Below are 21,230 nucleotides of genomic sequence, written 5' to 3'. Positions count from 1 at the left end.
GTGCTAGGCTACACTCAGTTGTCTATCAATTAGCATTTTCAAAATGTACAATCATGTGCTTTAAAATGTGCTGCAGAGTGTGCCTTTAATAAGCAAATGTTACAAATTGGGAAGATGAGAAATGCTACAATTACATCATGTATATTTCAGCTTACTGAAACCAAGGACGAAATGTCCAATCCTCATTTTCCAACCTAGATACAGGAACACTTGACGATAAATCATGGCTCTGTGGGCTTGAACCCATGATTTGTGCTTGATGAAAACTGATAGTTACAGCATGCATAGCCCTCTTGAATCACCCATTTTTATTTTGCTTCTTGCATGTTTGTTTTGTCCGATACTGTTGGTCTCATCATTTGTCATTTGTTTTTGTAGCTTCTGAAAACAAAACCTTAACTGCTCTAGAAGTTGTTTACTGGAGTTAAACCTATGTGAACCGCAGGCCTGCCTTCAAAGGTTTTGACTTCGCGTATGCGCTTCTGGAACAACAAGGTGCACAAAAACTGTTGTCCAAACTTCATCTAATTCAAGCCACAATGAATCCGTTGAAGCATAAGAAAGCCACACTACTACAGAGCTTGGTAGAGTTCAGAAGGTCACTAGAAAGAGAAGGATTAGTCACAGCATCGGATGCGAAAACGCGAGTGGTACCATATTACATAACCCCAGACTTTGTATCAGCTGTGGAATCTGGTCAAGTCGAGCTCGACGCGGTAGAGATGGCCGAAATATATACTTTGGCTGTAAGAATTTGCCCCCCCCGAATAATGAGCAACCAAATTATTGTGTCCAGAAATAAAAATTATGATTGGTACTCCGAAGGATAACTTATGGCTTTAACGTCAGCAGAACATAGAGACGTCAACTAAACTATGCGGCTGAATTTTCAGATGAGTTCGCCAGGATCATCAGAACAGCACTAAAGAATAAGTGGGCTACAAGAAAGAAGGGGGCGTATCTACCTAGACAATCTGTTACAGACTGGTTATCTGAGAAATGGCCCATAGGAAGGGTCGTGAGGTGCATCAGATGCCATGTTCTAATTTCAAACAAACATACATTAAAGAATCACTTTTATATGTACCACCTCAAAAGTACGAGACCAAACTATAGTAATTTTAAGGGGTTCCAATTTCTAAAAACCGTACTCAAAATGTTGAACTTCCCTACGACTAAAGCGCACCTCCAGCTACAACAGGAGCTCCAAATCTTTGATTGACTGAATAAATTTACCTTGGGCTCACCTCCTGAAATTTCAGGACATTCCGGGGAGGGGTCAATCAAGGTCACATGGGGGTCAAATTTGCAGAATGCTCCAATTGTGTCAAGTGAGCCCAAGTGTTATGTGAGCCCAAGCTAAGTTTACCCAGAATCAATTAAAGACCCCAAATTGACTTTCAAACCTTTGTTCTGTGATTTGGTCATGGGGTCTACAGGCTGGTCCTGTACTAGGAGCTAATTACTGAATATTTTGGTGAGGATAATGACTCCTCTGATGAAGAACTGTCGGAACCAGATGAAGACTAAGGGAGCGATCGTTATTTATGGCAGGGGGGAATGGGTAAATTTAGGGGGAACACGAAATTTTTTGTGGTCTTGAGGGGGAACCTGAAATTTTTAGTTGAACCAGGAGGGGGGATTGTTAAATTTTAAAGGGAGAAAATTGGGAAAACAAGGGGGAATGCCAAAATTTTGAGCGGACGCGAGGGGGAACGCGAAATTTTTGTTGATATTTTTGCCAAAACACCCATTCCCCCCCCCTGCCGTAAATAACTATCGGTCACTAAGCAGGCTAGATCTAGATGATGACGATGATCATGACTGGGAACCGATGGAAATTGATGAGGATGATGCAGAGGAAGAAGTGGTCGTAGGGCATTCATCCTGCCCTACAAATTGTACAGGCCCATGGCATGAACCAATGTCTGAGAAGGACACGAGAGAGATGAACAAATTGCAATCATGACGTGCAGATGTAAAAACCCAACTGCGGGTCTGGGTTGCTCATACAAATTCCCTGACAGTGTTTAGAATGCAGTATCAAATAAATGCCTTGAGTTACACAAATAAGACAATGTTACTGTTGGGAAGAGCTATGGGTGGTGTAAAATGTGGTGGAACAACCAAGACCAAGAAACGGACAGAACGGAACAGGAAGCATGTTGACATGGGATACTACATCAATGGCAAACGGATGTGCAGAGACACTTTTGTTTGCATGCACATGTGAGTGATCATTAACATTTTATCAAATTTTTATTTTGTAGTGAAGCACTTATTTGAAATAATCTTGTTTTGAAACTTAAAATCAACCAAAAAGAAAAAGAAAAATGGCAGTGGGTACCTATATTTCAAGTATTGCTGTATACATGCAAAAATTATTATGTACTTGTATCAGTATAGCAACGATGTAATTATAATTACCAATTCAAGGAGAGGGGAAGACAACGGTTAGAAATTCGGAGCGGACCTGAGGTTCCCCTTCCTACAATTCAAATTAAGCAAAGAAAACCATAATTCTTACCAGTTAAATGCAAGAAAATGAAGACTTTGTATTACTTTTCTTGTACTGGATAAATTATTCCGATTAAATTCTATGATACGGTTAAAAGAATGACACAAGGTATTGACAAATGAAAGTTATTATTCCTTCAATCAATGGTTCAATTATCTCATAATGTTGATGTTGCATTCAAAACATTTGAATTTATTAGTACTTTTATTCTTAATTTATAATGACGCTTTGATATTGAAAGCAGATTTGGGCTATTCCAGTTGAAATCCATACACCCCCTATGGCAGACATGACTTTAATCTCCCACACAGAGGTATTGATTTCAAATGGAGTCGCCCATTCAGGTAACCCCATTTGATATTGACCCTACCTATGTGGGAGTTACAACATGTCTTCCATGGGGTGTAAGGATTTCAACTGGAATACCCCATTAGGGCAAGATGACTGAACAATTTAAGCTTCAATATTATTTCAAAGCTCCCAAGAAAATAATTTAATATCAGCACAGAGTATCAACAATAACAACTTAACTTCAAATCACTGATTTTCAGTTGCAGATTAATTATGAAAATTAAAAAAACATGATTTCTTTTTCTGTATATACATTTTTAACACAAATTCAGAATGCTGGTTGACATTTTATGCCAATGCAATAAATCCAGCTCAATCAGCACACACATTAACAATATCATATTTTGCACATAGAATCAATACTTGTTTTAAACAAAGTATTCACATTTATCATTTTATACACATATATATATAGGTTCATGATTATTGGGTTTAAATGGATATTATTCATCATATACAAAAAACATGATCACTGTAAGACTTGCCTTGTTAAGCCATAATGATCAACATTTAAGATTCGGTGGCAAGTATTATAAATTAATCAATTTAAGCAGCATTTTAAGGAATCATCTTGTCAATATTAAACAAAACCATATTGCCTGCACGTCAATAGGGTTCCCTGCTTTTAATGCATTCTAAGTCCCTCGTCAGCCTTTTGTTTAGAAACAATGCATGCTATTACAATCGCCAGCATATGGTACCAAGGTCAATTTTTTGAATGAATTAAAATTTTGCTTGTTAAAATGCTGAAAATTCCCAGTTTAAAATTCCAAATTATTTTTTATCCCATATTTGTTTATTGGACGTTTAGACGTAGAAGTAGTACCATGGTGTTATTAACAACCATGCATTGAAACATTGACCCAAGGAGCAGGACCCTGGCAATATTTCCCTCTGACCCCCAAATGTAATCCACACATGGGGGAGTTTGGGAGTCAGCAGAAACCTGATTTACATTTGATGGGAATCCCATATGTTGAATTTGTCTTTGGTTTCATATTCTGCACACTTCATTGAATAGTTTGATATGCACTGAATATTTGGCTGTGTATAAAACTGCATAAATACTTTTAAAAAAAGTGCAGTAAGGAAACATAAATGGCAGTCAATTCAGCCTCAGTTGCAAATTCAGTTGTCATACACATTACACTTGCATAAGTACAAATTATTCTGCATTTGTTGGATCTGAAAGAGTAGCAATTAAGTAAATCATGTATGGGATGTACTTTATAAGAGTCAATATATTGAGGGCTCAAAAACACAATGTATTATGTCCATTTTGAGAAAAAGGCGATTGAAGACTTGGTCATACTATATAGATGCATGATGAGAGCTCTTGTTATACAGGCTTATAACTTTGAAAAGATTGGTTATACAGAAATGAGGATTTGTATTACTGGAAACATCTGAAAACATTGATACCACATCTTAATTTTTGAAAAAATTAGACATGAGGCCTTGTTTTTGAGCAATCATAATATATCTTTTTCATAATTCTTGGACAATAGTCTATAAACAGTTACCATGCATACCAATGATCAGCTCCAGGTTTTCGATCGTCTCATTGCGTCAATCCAATAGAGAACACGGTCAAACTTGAGATGATATAAAGATTATCCTTAAACCTCGACCTGTCAGTTTCACTTCATAACAGGACAATTCAACCTTCATCCCGTTTCCAGATTTGACAAAATGCCAAGTGTAGCATTTATTTCATCATACTTTGTTTTGCAGTTAAGAAAGCAAAATATCAAAACTCATTGGTCTTAACAACATGACCAGAAAAGAGAGAAAAGGGAGCAACTGACATTAATTGTTCTTTTGTATATAAAAACAAAACAAAATAAAAGCACTGGCACCGAAGTATGTGCTCAGTGGAAAAGAGAAAAAAATTTAAAAAAATACTATCGCCAAAATTGAGTTTTCACCTAAAAATGGCTCGAGACAGTGTGGTATACACATAACTCCTAACACTAAATCCAACCACCTTTAAAATTGATGTGCATGTGAATTATATATAGTCCAGTATTTGTTTATTAATTCCAAATTATCGACCCCTTATCATAGGTCCAGGCTAAAAAAACCCTTATTTTAGCCCCAAACTTCGATATTTTTTTGAGGCTAAATAGTAACCTCCACTTAGCCATAAATTGTTTTTGAGGCTTAGCATTAACCTCAATGTCAAGTGCACCCTTTTCTCATGATCAGGCATTACTGAGTTAACAAAACAAATGAGTTAATTGTTAGGTATGTGAGGGGGTTAGTTGGTTGAGACGTGAAAGCAAACCTTGTCTTTGGACAATTAACTAGCTGCAGGTGGAATTCTTCTACAACTGGTGTCTGGTGCACTGGCGTAGATCCAGCTTGGTTGCTGATGCAGGAGGACCTTCTACATCTGGTATCTGGTGCACTGATGTAGATCCAGCTTAGTTGTTGATGCAGGAGGACCTTCAACAACTGGTGTCTGGTGCACTGACGTAGATCCAGCTTGGTTGCTGATACAGGAGGACCTTCTACATCTGGTATCTGGTGCATTGTCGTAGATCCAGCTTGGTCGTTGATGCAGGAGGACCTTCTACATCTGGTATCTGGTGCATTGGCGTAGATCCAGCTTGATAGTTGATGCAGGAGGACCTTCTACATCTGGTATCTGGTGCATTGTCATAGATCCAGCTTGGTCGTTGATGCAGGAGGACCTTCTACATCTGGTATCTGGTGCACTGTCGTAGATCCAGCTTGATAGTTGATGCGGGAGGACCTGGTACAAAGGCTTCATCTATTTGTTGCTGCTTGATGATGTCGACCCAGTACTAGAATAATGGAAGCAGAGACACATGTATAGAATATAAGATTACTGTGGACATCGCTTACATTTATGTCAAGAAGAAAGGGAGAGCGTGGCGCAATGGTTAGGGTACTTGCCTTTAGTGCATGAGGTCCCGGGTTCGATTCCTGCGGTGGCGATTTGCTGGGAAATTGACTTGGAAAAAAAAACAGTCTGAAATTAATTGGCAACTTCTGTAGATTAAATTCAGACTTCCGCTCTCCCCATGGTTCATTTAGAATTGGGTAAACGAATCATGAAAGTACTCCGTCCTTCGGAGGGGACGTTAAGCCGTCGGTCCAGTGTACAGAGAGCCATACCTGTACATGTATCTCACAGCCAGTTTCGAAAAGAGTAAGGTGTTAACCCCTGACTGTTCCCAACCCGTCGTTCAAATGGACCCCAATGGAAATAAGCTTCAATAGAGGCTTTCTTGGGTTATGCAGGGTTGTCAAAACCCAACAAATCAAAAAAAAAAGAAAAAAAAAAGTGTCTTATCAAGCAAACAATGGGCTATTCCAGTTGATATCCATGGAAGGCATGACCTTAATCTTGTGAATTTCAAATGGGGTTAGGCGACTTCATTAGAAATCTACACCCCCTGTGTGGAAGATTAAGGTCATGTCTTCTACAGGTGTTAAGAATTCAACTGGAACAGTGCAATACATTCCTGCAAGTTGCTTGGCCTGTTAACAGGTTTTAAAGTAAAAGTCCTTTAAGGCATATAGCCATCTGACCTCGTTCAAAATGTGCGCTAGACTCTTATAACTATGTAAGTTTTGGAAAAAGTGAACTTGTTTTTCCTGGGCTGATCTAAGACAATTTTTATGCCACTCCGCATTATGTATACATCTCCGGAAGATTATTTAAAAAAACTATTAAAAAATATAGTTGAACCCACCATAATCATTCCTCACATACTGAATAAAATCAGTTTAACCATTTTGTGACAGAAAGTTGTAAAATTCACAAGATGTTATCACATGGCTCTAATTTATTCAACTAAAACCATTACAGAACATTATTACATAAAGTCGACTGGCTCTTTAATTTGCTACTCAACAGACAAAAAATTCTGAGGAAATTTTCTTATTGATGGCTTCGAATTCAACACCCAACCACCACTTGGAACTTAAACTCCAGCACACTGTCAGAACTGGCAGTTTAAACATGACTAACAATATAGCACTGAGTAAATAGTTCCAGTGCTGGTACTGAGCTCAAACTCTAGAACCTCAAGTTTATTGCAGGAGGATCACAATTTTAATGCAAAATTCTGCCAAATCCACAGCAAACTCAACAGAGCTTTGCCCGAACCACTCCAGTATTAACTGAAGATTCTGTAATTGCTCAGTTAATAAAGGTCCTTTATGTTTGACAAAGAATGTTATGATTTTGAAGGGTTAGGTTTTAATAATAATTAATAATAATCATATCATTCCTTATAAGCACCTATCACTTATCAGTGCTGGAACCCATTGTTCTCTGGACTGGAACCAATTGTTCTCTACTCTAGACTGGAACCCATTGTTCTCTACTCTGGACTGAGCTCTGTCCAGCACTGGAAATGTAACCCGAGGCTAATAAACAATAAACCAGGCCCAGTTGCTGGTTCTGACATGGGCATGGTGGTCGACCGGTAGGATAAATGTTTTGAAGTGCATCCCTCAAACATGAAATGGAGATGCTACTGTGAAGGAAATGATGTCAATAGAGGGTATCCACTTTACTCATGCTTGACTTCTAACAAAAGGCGCTGATTCCCGTAGTATTCCTCATTCAAAGCAATTCAATGCACAACCTCGGAGTTACCTGCATGTGCATGATTTTCAGACTTTGGCGGGCTATTTTGAAGCAGTCATGGTTGCACATGCATGTACTTCTTTTGAAAGTCCTAAACAAGGTATAGCAGTCGCTGATAGGATATGCAACTTATAGAACACGGATAACCTCTATACTTACTTCAATGATCTTGGTATCTCCTTCCATGAGTCCTAATTTATTAAGGCAAGCAGCCGATGCATTTCTGTACTGTCTGTCAACTGCCCTCAGACCTTCATCACTGCCATAAAGAAAGTATAATCATTATTAACTCTAATTCTCAAATGTATATGATTTGACAACTAACCAGAAGAGGGACACAAACAGGAGATAGAGGAGCTGAGTTAAATGTAGCAGCACCACGGTTGTTTGATGTATATAGAATTGGCTTCATTATTAATGAAATGCAAACTATAGATGGCGCTATTTATCCTAAATCATATTTCTTTATTTGCAAGACGTAGGTGATTAATACTGCCATTAAAACAGCTGGAATAGGTGAAACAAGCAACAAGTAAATTTAATAAACATATTTTATCAAACAATAAAAGGAATTATTTGTATTAAAAGCTTGAAAGGGTAATTTCCAGTAACTAAATAGCGCCACCAATTTTGTCATTAATAGGCACAATTTATATCCGAAAAAACTTTTAAAAATACTATAAAAGTGAATAGTTTTGTAAAGAGGGAAATTAAAGTTGCGAATGACTCAAAGTCATCTGTATACATTAGCATGACATCGCTTTTAGCTGTTTAAGCCTAAAATTTGGTTGTACATTGTGTTTTGTTTGAAAAACTAATAAATGATCCCATCAAACAACCGTGGCACAAAACTGCATTGCTTGGCAGAGAAAAGCTCAAGATACAATGGATTTGAAAGTGTCTAAAGAGGCCTTCCTCCTACATCTACAAGATGGTGGTATAGGGTATACAAACTAAGTCGTGTGGTGCTAATAATTGATACTTACTTTGGTACGGACGGTGGCGAATTAAGGCAAAATGAATGGTAGTATAGATAAGCTTTGGTGGCCATGTCTAGCATAATCCCTTGTATGTAGGCTATATAGGCTTGGTCCGATAAGAAGTGCTTGTGACCACTAACAATTGTATTGATGTAGGTCCCCTGTTGAAAGAAGATTCGGAAACAAAAAGTTCATTGGCAAAATTAGATGTGTATGCTTAGACCAATTTAATAATTTAACGATAAAAGTATAAAAAAATCGGTTTTAGAAGTCAAAACAACTCGAGACTTAACCAGAGGATGTATAAAGACATTCCCATAACCCAATGGGGTTTCTGACCTTGGTATGTCTGGTTTTTGTACACATGTGATACAGTTGACCATACCTTGCATTGGGATTGTGTGCAAATATCTGGTGTTTTCATCCTTTTATTTAACATTCAAAACATTGAGACTTATGAATAAAATTTATGTAGTGGAACATTAAGAATGTTTTCTATAAGAAAATCTAATTTATTTTGATAAGTCTCAACTATTAGCTTGTTGGCTGCAATTTTAGAATTACCATTTTGTGTGTGTGGTAATGGGGACTTTGCCTTTAAGATTAGGTTATATTGATCAAATTTCCCAATCATAGTGCATTGTAGGAATGCCTTTAAGCCTCTTCTGAGACTTAACCGAGCTAAACAATTAAGGTTAAACAAAGTGTTGAAGGGCTTTACCTCCAGAAAAAATATATTATTACCTTATACGTAAGAAAATATGTCTACTTATCATGTGAAATAAAAAAATCCGGAAAAAAATGTGTGAAAATGTGTTTTTAGCCTATTTTTTTAGCTCTTGTCAAGCACTATTATTCGATTTGTTTACAAGCGCCAAGCAACTGAGAGTGATTGACATCTTTATTATTAGAGAAGAATGGAATCTGTATAGTTCATGAATATTCATGTAGTATTTATACAACCTGTATCCCAGACCTTTTGCTTAGCTATCATAATCGTTCATATACGACGCCCATATGATCCATGGTGTTAAACTGATATTCAGCAACTTTATATCTCTCGATCTTTGCGATCCGAAATATTGAATTTCAACTTTAGGCACATCTCTAGCAAGATAATTAAATACCTGTCACAAATAGAGGTCTTGAAATGTTACTTGCAACGTTAAAAATGTGAATAGAGAACAAATCGGGTTCAAACATGCTTCAAAAATATGGTAATCGCGTAAGGTAATTGTCAACGCCTACTACCAGAATAGCCGGAAGAGGGCAGACTTCATAAGGGAGTGTTCATAATATATTTTAGTGGGGGACAAAGAATTTGGAAAATATTTCGGAAATTTCCTGGGTTTTTGTTTTGTTTTTTTATTTTATCTTCCTGTTCGGGTGTTTCGCTGGCACATTTTCGGTCATTTTCATGCACTTCACAGGAGTTTTTTTCGCGGGCTTCTCTGTAGCTGTCGTGTGTCTTTTTCCCCACGTAGGCCTACAGGGTATAAATAATAAATGAATAATTATATGAAAAAAAGAATCTGGAACTTCAACGTAAAAAAACAAAACAAAAACAAGACAAACTGTACCCTGCTAAAAATATCAACCCCTATCCTCTCTGAGAATAAAAATAATAAGACTCCAACCTCACCTGCAAAAAAATATTTTTTCGGGGGATAATTTGGGATAAGTTCGGGCCTATTTTATTGCGACAATTTTCAAAATCTATAAGGTGAAATACGGTGTCGTGATGTGCGGCAGATTTGGGGTGCATTTTCAGCCATTTAGTTTAGACTCTGTTGTATTTTTAGCCATGATTTTATTGACCCTCAGTGTCTTGAAAATTAGGTTTAAGAAGGGTATTTTTCAATGATTTTCTCGAAAAAGTAAAATTTGCGAAAACTTTCAGTCCAAAAGTTGATACAATTTTGGGTCTGTTTTATTCAAATTTGGTTTAAAATCGTACATCGTAGTTTTTCGGAGTCACAGCCTCACATCCTTACCCAAACCAACTTGAGAAGGTTCCCCGGGTGTGTGCAAATTTGCAATTTATAGGCCTACACTCATCATTTAAGCCTAAAATCAAAGTGTTAATACCATTAACACTACCATGGCCCGCTTTTGTCGTGATGACTGGCTTCCAAAATGTAGGCCTATTTTAACTTATAAGTCTTGTCCCGCTAGAGGTGTGGGTTTACCCGCTGTGGTCTCTCCTCGGGTTCGTGGATGTGCCACAGTTTTGGGGTAGGCCTACCTTTTCAACGACTATGATGGGTGGGTTTACAGCGAAGACCAACTTTTGGGCGCATTTTGGCAAAAAGTGCCCAATAAAAAGCGCCAAATTAGGCCAAATGTGGGTGACTTTGATCCTCATGGTACAAATGTTTTGAAGAGACCCGCCCGAGGTGTTTTTATAAAAAAATGGTCGGGCCTGCTAAAAACCTCCCGAATCAAGCATGGGTAGGCATACCAAAATGCCTTGAGACCCCCCCAACCCAGCGCCGGGACCTCCATGACATGATATTCTCCATGAGTCCACCAGAAAATATAAAATATACATTTTGATAGGCCTACTAGACCTAGGGAAGGTGGGGCATAACGAACACTTAACTTCGAGGATGCTCTGTGACGCCACCATAAGTAATATGACTGTAAAAAGTATATGTTCAGTTGAAGTTTGTATTTACCTTTAATATACCATCAACCAATATAACTTGAATCTTACAATTTTTTATAAAAATGAAGAAATATTTTCAAAAAAATAAATCCGCTTTTGCCCCACTATCGGGCAAACGGAACCCCTATGGGGCAAAACGGCACCCTGGCTGTAAACTTATATCAGTAGTTCCATCGGTAGGCCCTAGGCCTAGTTATATGTAGGCCTATATTCAGTTACAATATTAAGTGGGCCTACCATCTCTACCATCTCTTATAGACCTAGTAGGCCTATAATATGTATGACCAATATTTGATTAGAAAGAAATATTAAGTAGGCCTACCCATCTCTGTGGAGTAAGTTAACTTTTAATCATTAATTCTATCTGTAGGCCTAGTTTAATATGCCTATGTTTCAGCGAAGTGTTTACCATGCTCGAGTAGGCCCCTAGATAACGCCTATATTTCCTTGAGTGAATACGTATTATGTCCAATTGGGGCAAAACGGAACCCATCTGTGGGGCAAAACGCCCGGGGCAAAACGGAACCCTGTTCCGTTATGCCCCACACTAGGGGTTCCGCTTTTGCCCCATACCTGATTTTTTAGGAATAGGTTGCATGCATAATACATTGTAGCATATAGGCCATGCAGTTCATACAGCTCAAAGCTAGTACCTTAGTGTTTACAATATACACAATTATTTGGGAATCCGATATTAATGAAGTAAAATTTCCGCGCATTAAACATCTACATATCTTACGCCAGACAGGTTGTAATTTTTGACTCGATCTTGCTCGGATGTCAGTAGATTGTTTCAGATCAAATTTTTGTTGTAAATCTGTGTGGCCATACTTGTGTTCCTCAATATAATTTGCATAGACGGCAGTATTGCCAAGGCCTATTTTTCCGTTGGGTCCGTTTTGCCCCGGGGGTCCGTTATGCCCCACCTTCCCCTATATTTGTCTGTAAACCTTTCTTGTAGTTGGCTACCGTGATGTCTACCGTGATGACAGTAGCGTGCTGCCGGGGGAGGCAATTGCAAAATTGCCTATTTGGGCCCCCCCCCTAATGCAAGGAAAAAGAGGGAAAGAGGGGGGGGGGAAGAGGAAAAAAGAGAGGGTGAGAGGAGGGGCAGAGAGATGGGGAATCCAAACGATATGCAATACAGCTCACGCCTACCATATACGATTATTATCAATAAGCCTGGCAAAAATTGTCTATTTGGGCCCCCGCCCACAGGGGAAATTTGGTGGATTTGGGCCCCGCCCCATAGGGCCTACAGTCTTGCCCCTCCTGGAAAAAATCCCAGCTACGCCGCTGCGTGATGATGTTGCAAAGTTGCGGAAGTTCATTCATAAATTTTCCATTTCCACTCGACAACAACCCGGGACACAACAACAGGCCAGCACGCAGCGCCAGTAGCTAGCTAAATCCCGAGCTAATCAGAGACATGTGCGCTTCTCTTTCAACAGAAAATATGTTACCCTGTGACTGACACGATGTACGCTTCAAATAATTATGCTCTCGGCGTCCGAAAGTATGATAATGGCAAATATTTATAATGAACACTCCCTTATTTAGCCACACCTCAGTTCCTTTCTCGGGTTGCCTGGTATATCAGCAAAATCCTACACCTATCGCCTTCCCTTGGTAAAATCCTGATAAAAACTCGTGATATTGAAATTGAATTTCAGCGCCAGAACACCCCTCATCCGAGCATCATGGGTGGATATGCAGTTGCGCCGCTAGGGGGGGGGAGTATTTCCCCCAAAATTTTTTCTTTCCCACCCAGTTTTTAGGCAAAATCCCCACAATTATGTAATTGTCCACTTTTTGCGGCAATTTTAGTTCAATGATTTCCAAGTGCCCCCGTCTCAAATTCACTTCCCCCCCCCACCCATGCCCCGCGAAAAAAATAATTCTGGTTCCGCCACTACGGGTATGGCCATAGCTAGGGGGCTTTCCCACCCACCCCCAGTTGCCCTTGGTTATGCTGGACGACGGTATGAGAAATTTAGAGCTTGTTCAATTCCACCAATTTTAGAAATTTTAAAGGTATATACAGTGTATATAGCCTATTAAAACGGATCACAGTCAAATAAAATATCGTGAGGCCTAATAATTTTACCAATGGCATTTATTGAGCTGCTCCTATGGTTTAATATTGATATTATATAATTGAGCTCCTTGTCAAGCTCCTGAGTACAGGGACTAACTGAGCTCCCCGGCGCTTTTTTCAGAAATGAAGGCCTGGCCTTAAATGAATAATTAAGATTGAGGCAGCCTTTTGTTTCATTTTACAGAACTTTTTTTTAATCCCCAAAATTAGTGGGTTTTTTTTTTAATGGGGAGTAGGCTTTTAAAACGAAATTCAAATTTGGCAATATTTTCCATTGCTTAACGAATTGATCTGCGTGAAAATTCCTAAACATGTGGCCAGAGCGGGATGAGTGGTATAAAAATCTTAACTTGTGAGAAAGGACGAGGCCTAGGCCTATGGGGTTGTATGAGGTTGTGGATCACTTAAATGCCCCTTTAATGTGTGCTAGGTAGGCCTAAAGTCATTCTTCCTCCCTTCGACATGCCAAAATTTATTCCTCCCCGCCCCGGCTTGCCAAAAATTATGCGTTCTCGAAATCGAAGGCTGTGCAATCAGTAGGCCTACCGGTATTAGCCTACTAATTATAAGCCAAAATTTCCAAGCGACTCGCTAAAAATCGCTTGCCTCCCGTCTCGCCAGCCAAAAATCACTTGTCCGCACCCCCCTGGACTGCCAAATTTTTGTGGCCCCTCCTTGGCCTGCCGAAAATGCCCCACCCCCTTTGCATAGGCCTAGGCCTACGCCTATAGCCTATGCCAATTTTTTGGGATCCCCAATTTTCATACCCATACCTTAAATGGATTTCTAAATATCTACCTGTTGCAAGCGCAGCAAGCATGAAAATGTGCACATTTTTTTTCGCCCCCCAACTTCCCCCCCCAACATTTTCCCCTTCCATGCACCAGGTTCATTGGCGCTAGATTTTAAGCTAGAAAATACCTAAATATTTTAAAATCCAAACTCGGCAACACCACTTTATCGGGCAAATAGAGCCCGTCAGATCACGTAAACAGCGTGTTTAAAAAAAAATGAGAGTGTCACTTTTGTCCAAAAAATTTGAATTTTGGCCTTGAGCAGCGACAATCAGAGGTAAGAAAAACACAGTATGACGCAGCTTGAAATATAGAATCACTATATCAATTTTGAAGTTTGTACTTCATAGCACAAGTCAAACGAGGTGAAATGGTTCTAAAAAAATATTGATTTCGCTGTATCTTTTTATAGCTAAACTAGACAATTTGACAGCAGCGAGTCGGAAAAATAGCAAATATCTCAATTTTCTGCTATCGAAATAAAAATTTAAATAGCACCTGCATATAGAAGAGGGTTTATAGAAATAATGTAGGTCAGAATTTTGTCTATGAAATCGTGCACGGAATTGTTATTACTGGTTACAAAACGACATACAAGTGGAGGCCATTTTACTTCAAATTCGCAAACATGTAAGCTTACTAAAACAAATCGAGACAAGCAATATCAAGAATGAATATGCACATTCTTTTATTGACTTGTTTGTAATGTCGTCGTAGTTCCCAACAAAATCGCCACTTCCACTGAGAAATTATGGCCGTGTTCCCAAAAATCTTGATACTCCGGATATTGAAAAAAACATTGAAATGTTTGAAAAGTACATTTCTTTTTGAGCCAAGTGGAAAATTCAAGCATAATAATAACCCTTACACTTTCAGCTTTTAGACGTAGTTTATGCTTTTCTCTCTCGATATTTATTTCCAGAAATAGATAATTTTAAAGGGGGCTACATGCAGTCTCATTCTGGATCGATCATTGCAAAGTTTAGTATAACCTTAAATGAAATTGGCTCTATTAACAGTGGGAAAAGAGAGCATTTCAAAATTGACAAATTCAAGCTATTTCCTCCTGTAGGGTGATTCCTACTGGCTATTCTAACAGGCTCATTAAAGCGTGACAGATTAACACACACTTGCCGTGCTCAGAATCAGCATGTTTCAAGAGAAAAGTCTACATGTAAATAACTTTGAAATGCTCTTTTTTATTCAAATTAGTGTAACTTGGGAAAATAATTTTGCATTGTGTCAAATGAGGTATCAAAATACGCAGAACAAATGTCCCAATAATATAATGACTACTTCATTTGGTAAATAAGGTTTAGTCGGTATTGTACGGTGCAACCATTTTAGTCGCATTGGCGACTAGATTTTTCTGATGAAACCTTCAATCCCTGGCGACAATGGCGACCAACTGTTGACGCTACTAATCGCCAGCAAATAGGATAGGTCAAAAGTTTTGATTGTTTTTAAGTACTCAAGATGGCGTCAAAGTAGTCAAAAAGAACTTTGAATTTGATAAACTTTGGGAACAAGGAGAAGGAGGATGAAACAATAAAATCAGGGAATCCAACAGCTACTGATACTATGATGCTAGTAGTATTAGTGGTGTTATGTAAGGTCATGGAAATGGAAATAAGCCTAAAACTCTTGAAAAAATTGAACTTAGATTTAAACCATTTTGGCAGAATAACTTTTTACTTTTCTTGGGAGCAAAATTTGGGCGCCTAAATTCATTAAGTTAGGAGCCATTAGCTTTTTTTTTGCACCGTACAGCACTGGGTTTAGTGAATATAAGCTATTGCTTTTGTTTTAAGTGTTTCTATACTTTTTGTGTGTATCATACCTTGTACGTTGGGGTCCATAGAGTACTGTTTTCATAATCATAAACACTGACGTATCTTTGCACCGAGCGTGGAATAACTCGATGCAGTGATTTGGTGATGGCTAGTCCAACTAATTTCATTCTACTTAAATCTAAGATGGTCAATGGTTTGGTGTGCCATGGTACCACTAGATGGTGTCGACTGCAAACAGAAAATAACAAAAGAATAACAAAAATATCATTATGATTCATATTTTTTAGCTTGGAACTGATTGGTCAGTTCACAACTATCCCAACATGCCCGGGTGTGTCTATCTTATAATACGTCGGAAGTGTTGAAATCGATCGCAAGTATCATAATTACCATTTACCAGTCCTCATAACTTATGAAATACACCCCTGGTGCTGTTAGGATATGATTAAATTATGACTTGACCCAATTAATCGAGAGAAAGAAAACCCGATTTGCTTTCATTACTATATAATATTGAGCACTATGAATTGTTCTATAATGTAGCCATCACTTTTAGCCTTCTGTCAAAGAGCACAACCAATTCATGTGTTTTTAAATTCAATTGAAAATTTTCGAAGGAATTCTGAAGTACCAGTTAACACATTGAATTTCAAAGTTCTCGAATTTCGACCTTTTGTAGAATTGTAATACCCAATATGGTATACTTAAAATACCCTGTTATAGACTAAGTCTGAGGTTATTTTCTTATTAGTCAAATTTAACAGTTTTTGATTAAAATCTGGGATCCACACCAATTTCCCCATAGAGCTCCACAGTTAAACGGCCAAGTGAATTTCTTTCATTTTACCTCATTATTCCAGCTTAAAATTATCCTAAAACCTCCTGACAGTTATTACTAATATTATGCAATATGTTTTGGTTAAAGAATAAGAATTTGACCGAAATCCTACAATATGGCTTTCAAGTAATTTCAATAATATTATGAATTTAGAAAACTTGAGTTGTTCACAGCTGATATGGTTTTCAATTCAAATCAACACAAAATTATTGTTCATATGAACCAACAACTTCACTCGTTTTCAAAGGAAAAGAATATTTTTAAATCAGATTTTCTGCTGCTATAGTACATCAGCATTCCATTTGGAAGTGCGAGACTAGTTTAAGACAAATCTTGCAAATTGGTATGGTAATTAAATAAAATACATTCACTCTTACCTGGAATGTCCTGGTATGAATAACCAAAGTGTTTTGATGAGGATGTTAACTTCCCTGGAAAGAGATTGAAAAAAAAATCAAATAAAATGTATTAACTAGGATTCATGACAACAAAATCAATTTGTTACACAACATATATACACAGGCAGTCAACACTTCTAAACTGGGCTAGCCATTTTTATCTTGTGGCTTGACTTTCAGACCCTATCCTATTAAATCCTACTGTTAATTCTTTTAACTATTTTTCATTTTAGTATCTCGTTTGGTGGTCATTGTTTTTGGAAACCGATGGTGAAAAAATACTAATAATAAACACAGCAAATATTTTTAAGGAAAGATGAGCTTGAGAAAGGTCATGTGTTTGGCAAATGATGGAGAAAAAAAGAGCAAACATGGTGAACTGTGCTAACCACAATCATCTGGGGCATTGTTGTACATGTACACATTTTTGTTTCTAATATTAAAACCGTTGGAGCAATATTGTCACAGACCAGAGTTTGTAGAAAAGGGATTAAAAGTCAGACTTGTAACAAAGTCTGACAATTACCTGGCCGCCTGTAGTGTATCCTAAAAACAAAAGAGGAAGCATGGGTCTGGTCTAGCAGTCAGAAAGAAATTGACACTGGTTTTAATAAAAAAAATATGAATGCTAAGAAAGGTAATGGAGACAAATGCATAATTTTAATTTCCATAATATAAAATCAAAATTCGTTTTATTTGCTTATAAATAAATCTCTTCTCTTACATTTTTCTTTTTGTTTATTGCACTAATATTAGTTGATTTTATCATTTTATCTTTTGCTTTGCTCGAGAAGTCTAGCCAAGAATTTGCTCACCGATAGCTTCACATTCTAGGCTAGAGACCATTGCATTTAAAATCTAGTCGGATTCGCTGGAGCATGACACCGTGTAAAGCAATAGGAGTTGATAAGTAAACACAGCCGATCAAGACAGGCGATCACATCAAAATTATTGCTAAAATTACATTTCAGCAAAATTTTAGACTGTGCAAAATAGCAAAATCTTGCTCAAAAGATACAGTTGACTCATCATCGAAATAACTTTCCAAATTTCAAAATGAACAGAATAAATAACCTCCGGTGTGCTAATTTGAGTAACAGCATGAATGAATGGGAATTGAACCAGTCATATAACAATATGTTAAGTTATATGCAATAGGCAAATGGGTGGTGTTCTATTTACACATCTGAAGCCCCCCATGCAAATTATTTTTGGTGCAGACATGAACATGGTCTACAGAAGCGGGCTGGGCTCTTTATACTGATAGGCTCCCAACGTTCAAATTACCTGAAAAGGCACGAAATGTCAAAGTTAAAATTACATTCAGGAAAACAAATAAATTTGGAATTACAGGCAGACTTATTGTGCAAACCTATTCTATAACGGGATCACCCAGAGTTCAAGACTAAATCTTAAAGGTGATGCAGACAGTGCAGTCAACAAATTTTTCAAATGAAAGGGTGAAGAAGAAAAAATTATATAGGCCTACAGTTTTAATTTTTGTAATCAACAAAAAGTGTGCAACTCAATTTTATGTCTGAGTCTCAAAATACTGCAAATCAATTTCTCAAAATATCACTTCCAAAATCACTATCAAACACATCCAAGAATCTCACTTTAAATCACAAAACAATTTTTGGAAATAACAAAGGCCTGATATCATTGCAAATTATTCTACAAATTAAATTCCATCGTCACTGAACCTAAAGTTACTTTAAAACTAACCAAAGGAAAAGACTAAATAAATATCCCCAAATACACTTCTAGTGCCCGTTTCTATTCATCGTTATGTATTCTTCTCCCGTGCATTATTTTCGCGAACTACCCTTCACAGCCCAAATTATATAAACCTGCACGCTAAACAATGCATTATCTAAAACCTGCACGCTAAACAATAGATTCTAGATAATACGTGCACGCCAAATACTAGAAATACTACTTTCACATAACCATATAGGGCCTAGTAGAGTTAGGTGGCGCTTTTCGACACAGAGGTCACATAACTTTAAAATTGTCTGTTCGATATATATAACAAAAAAAAGTACGAATATACATTCTGTGGTGTTAAAATGGTATAGTTACAAACGGTGTTCTATAATAGGGTACAATTACCGAATAGGGTGCAACTCGCTAGACTTGAGTCCAGTCCTTGTTTACGGAGTTTAGGGTTAGGGTTTAGGGTTGGGGTAGGGCAGTCTTGTAATAAGACTAGTAGAGTTGCACCCTATTGGGCAATCGCTCAGTGCAAAGATCATTGTCATAAATTATGATTAATGACCTCAAATAAATCAAACATCAAATGAGAATAATCGAGCTTCTATTAATTAAAAAGGGCCAAAAACAGGTGGATCATAATTATACAAGATGACACCGTTGCAAAATGTTCAGCATTTTACAAATGAAATACATGTAGGCCTATATCTAAAATAACATAGCCGGGCCCGGAAACACACACTAGCGCATGATATCATGATCATGCTTTATAATACCGTAGGCCTTCAAACACATGTGTTTGAAGGCCTATGATAATACTGAACAAATTGTTAAATCCCAATGTCGTGTGTTTTAATATAAGTAGATTTTAAAGTTCAAATTATAGAGCTATAAAGTCCAGTTGATATTCACCGTAGTACTAGTCGGACATCTAAATCGATCGTTTCCAGGTGAATCAGTGCTCTAAATGATCACAACATAAAGTCAATTGGTTACAAACCATGCGTGAATAAGTTACTAAAGTATGACGTATGGCTTAATCGATACCATTGATAGCTAACTTGATTGGATTGATTTTCTTTACCAGTTAAATGCTACGTAGCTGGTCAATGTCCTAACGGTGTTTTTAAAATGTAAGATATTTTCCTAATATTAAAACTAATATAATGAATGAAGCAATTAATATTGCCTATTGTTTTAATAGGCCTACACTCAAAGTGTATGACGGATAATGTACTCGTGCAAATGCATTCGTCAAGATAATTGCACTTGCCATGGAGTTATTGCATTAGCTCTTGAGCCTATGGCTCTCGAGCTAAATGCAATAACTCCCCGGCGCGTGCGATTATCTTGACGAATGCATTGCACTCAGTTCATTATCCTTATCATAATTTTCATATAATCTCAGGGCAATGAAGGGTTCACAGTACAAAAAGAATTATGGTTTAAAAATGCCAACATTACTCACATCCACCAGCTTGAATTCTTCCCCTTATAAAAATGTACATAATACAGCTCATTCACAAGTGCTGCAGTAAAAAAAATGGGTCTCACACACCCAGGTACATCCACTCCGTTCAGCTATAATGAGCACACATTCTGACTGAAAATCATACAGTAGCACACCTCACTGAACCAGATAAAAGAAAGCACATCCATTGTAAGAAAAGAAATGACCGGTGAAAACAGGTGAGCAGTAACAAAGTCAAAAAGCAGAATCAAAAGCCAGACAAAAGAAAGCACATCCATTGTAACAAAAGAAATGATGAAGAAAACAGGTGAGCAGTAACAAAGTCAGAAAGCAGAATCAAAAGCCAGGCAAAAGAAAGCACATCCATTGTAACAAAAGAAATGATGAAGAAAACAGATGAAGAGCAGTAACAAAGTAAAAGATCAGAAGCTATAGAATAATACAAAATCAATTACTGCAGGTCAAAAAAATAAACAGGGTGTAACAAAATATAAGCAAGATATAAAAATACACAGGTTGTAACCAAAAAAAATCAACATAAATTAAACAATTGTGACAATATAACTTAAAATTTGGAAACATTGTTTTAAAAGGGCATTTCGTGATCCACAGCCTCATCCCCCACTTTTCTCAAAAAAAGTTGAGATTTTTATATCACTGGAATACTCTGGCTACATAATGTTTATGTACAAAATATTTCTTGCAGATTAATTCGTTTAGCAAAGATATCAAGAATTTGAATTTCGTTCTGGTGCACCAGAACGAAATTACAAAGTATTGTCTATGGAGCAGTGTAATACCATAAATCATGCACAACTCGCAAACGCAAAATCGGAATCAACTGAAATTTTGGGAATATGCTTTTTTCGTGGATATGTACTGAAAAATGTCATAAAAAGAGGATGCTAGGATCACAAAATACTCCTTTAAGGGTTCGGTCATCCACCTTTGAACAGATTTTTTTAATTTTTTTTTTAATTT

The 21,230-nt window shown here is 37.4% G+C and overlaps 1 protein-coding gene across 2 annotated transcripts in view; it reads right to left on the bottom strand.

Moving 5' to 3' along the window:
- Positions 1–4,775: 4,775 nt before the first annotated feature.
- Positions 4,776–21,230, bottom strand: part of LOC140157109 (guanine nucleotide exchange protein smcr8a-like) — a 73,110-nt gene continuing 56,655 nt past the window's right edge. For both annotated transcript variants that reach the window (XM_072180183.1, XM_072180184.1), the window contains exons 18-22: positions 17,045–17,098; positions 15,877–16,057; positions 8,483–8,637; positions 7,656–7,755; positions 4,776–5,679 (exon numbers count right to left, since the gene is read on the bottom strand). In XM_072180183.1, the coding sequence (XP_072036284.1) occupies positions 5,569–5,679; positions 7,656–7,755; positions 8,483–8,637; positions 15,877–16,057; positions 17,045–17,098 (601 nt within the window). In that variant the 3' untranslated portion in view covers positions 4,776–5,568. The remainder of the gene's footprint in view (positions 5,680–7,655; positions 7,756–8,482; positions 8,638–15,876; positions 16,058–17,044; positions 17,099–21,230) is intronic.

The sequence above is a fragment of the Amphiura filiformis genome, chromosome 7 (assembly GCF_039555335.1).
Source record: "Amphiura filiformis chromosome 7, Afil_fr2py, whole genome shotgun sequence".
Classification (NCBI taxonomy): domain Eukaryota; kingdom Metazoa; phylum Echinodermata; class Ophiuroidea; order Amphilepidida; family Amphiuridae; genus Amphiura; species Amphiura filiformis.
This window is presented reverse-complemented; position numbering and strand designations above follow the sequence as displayed.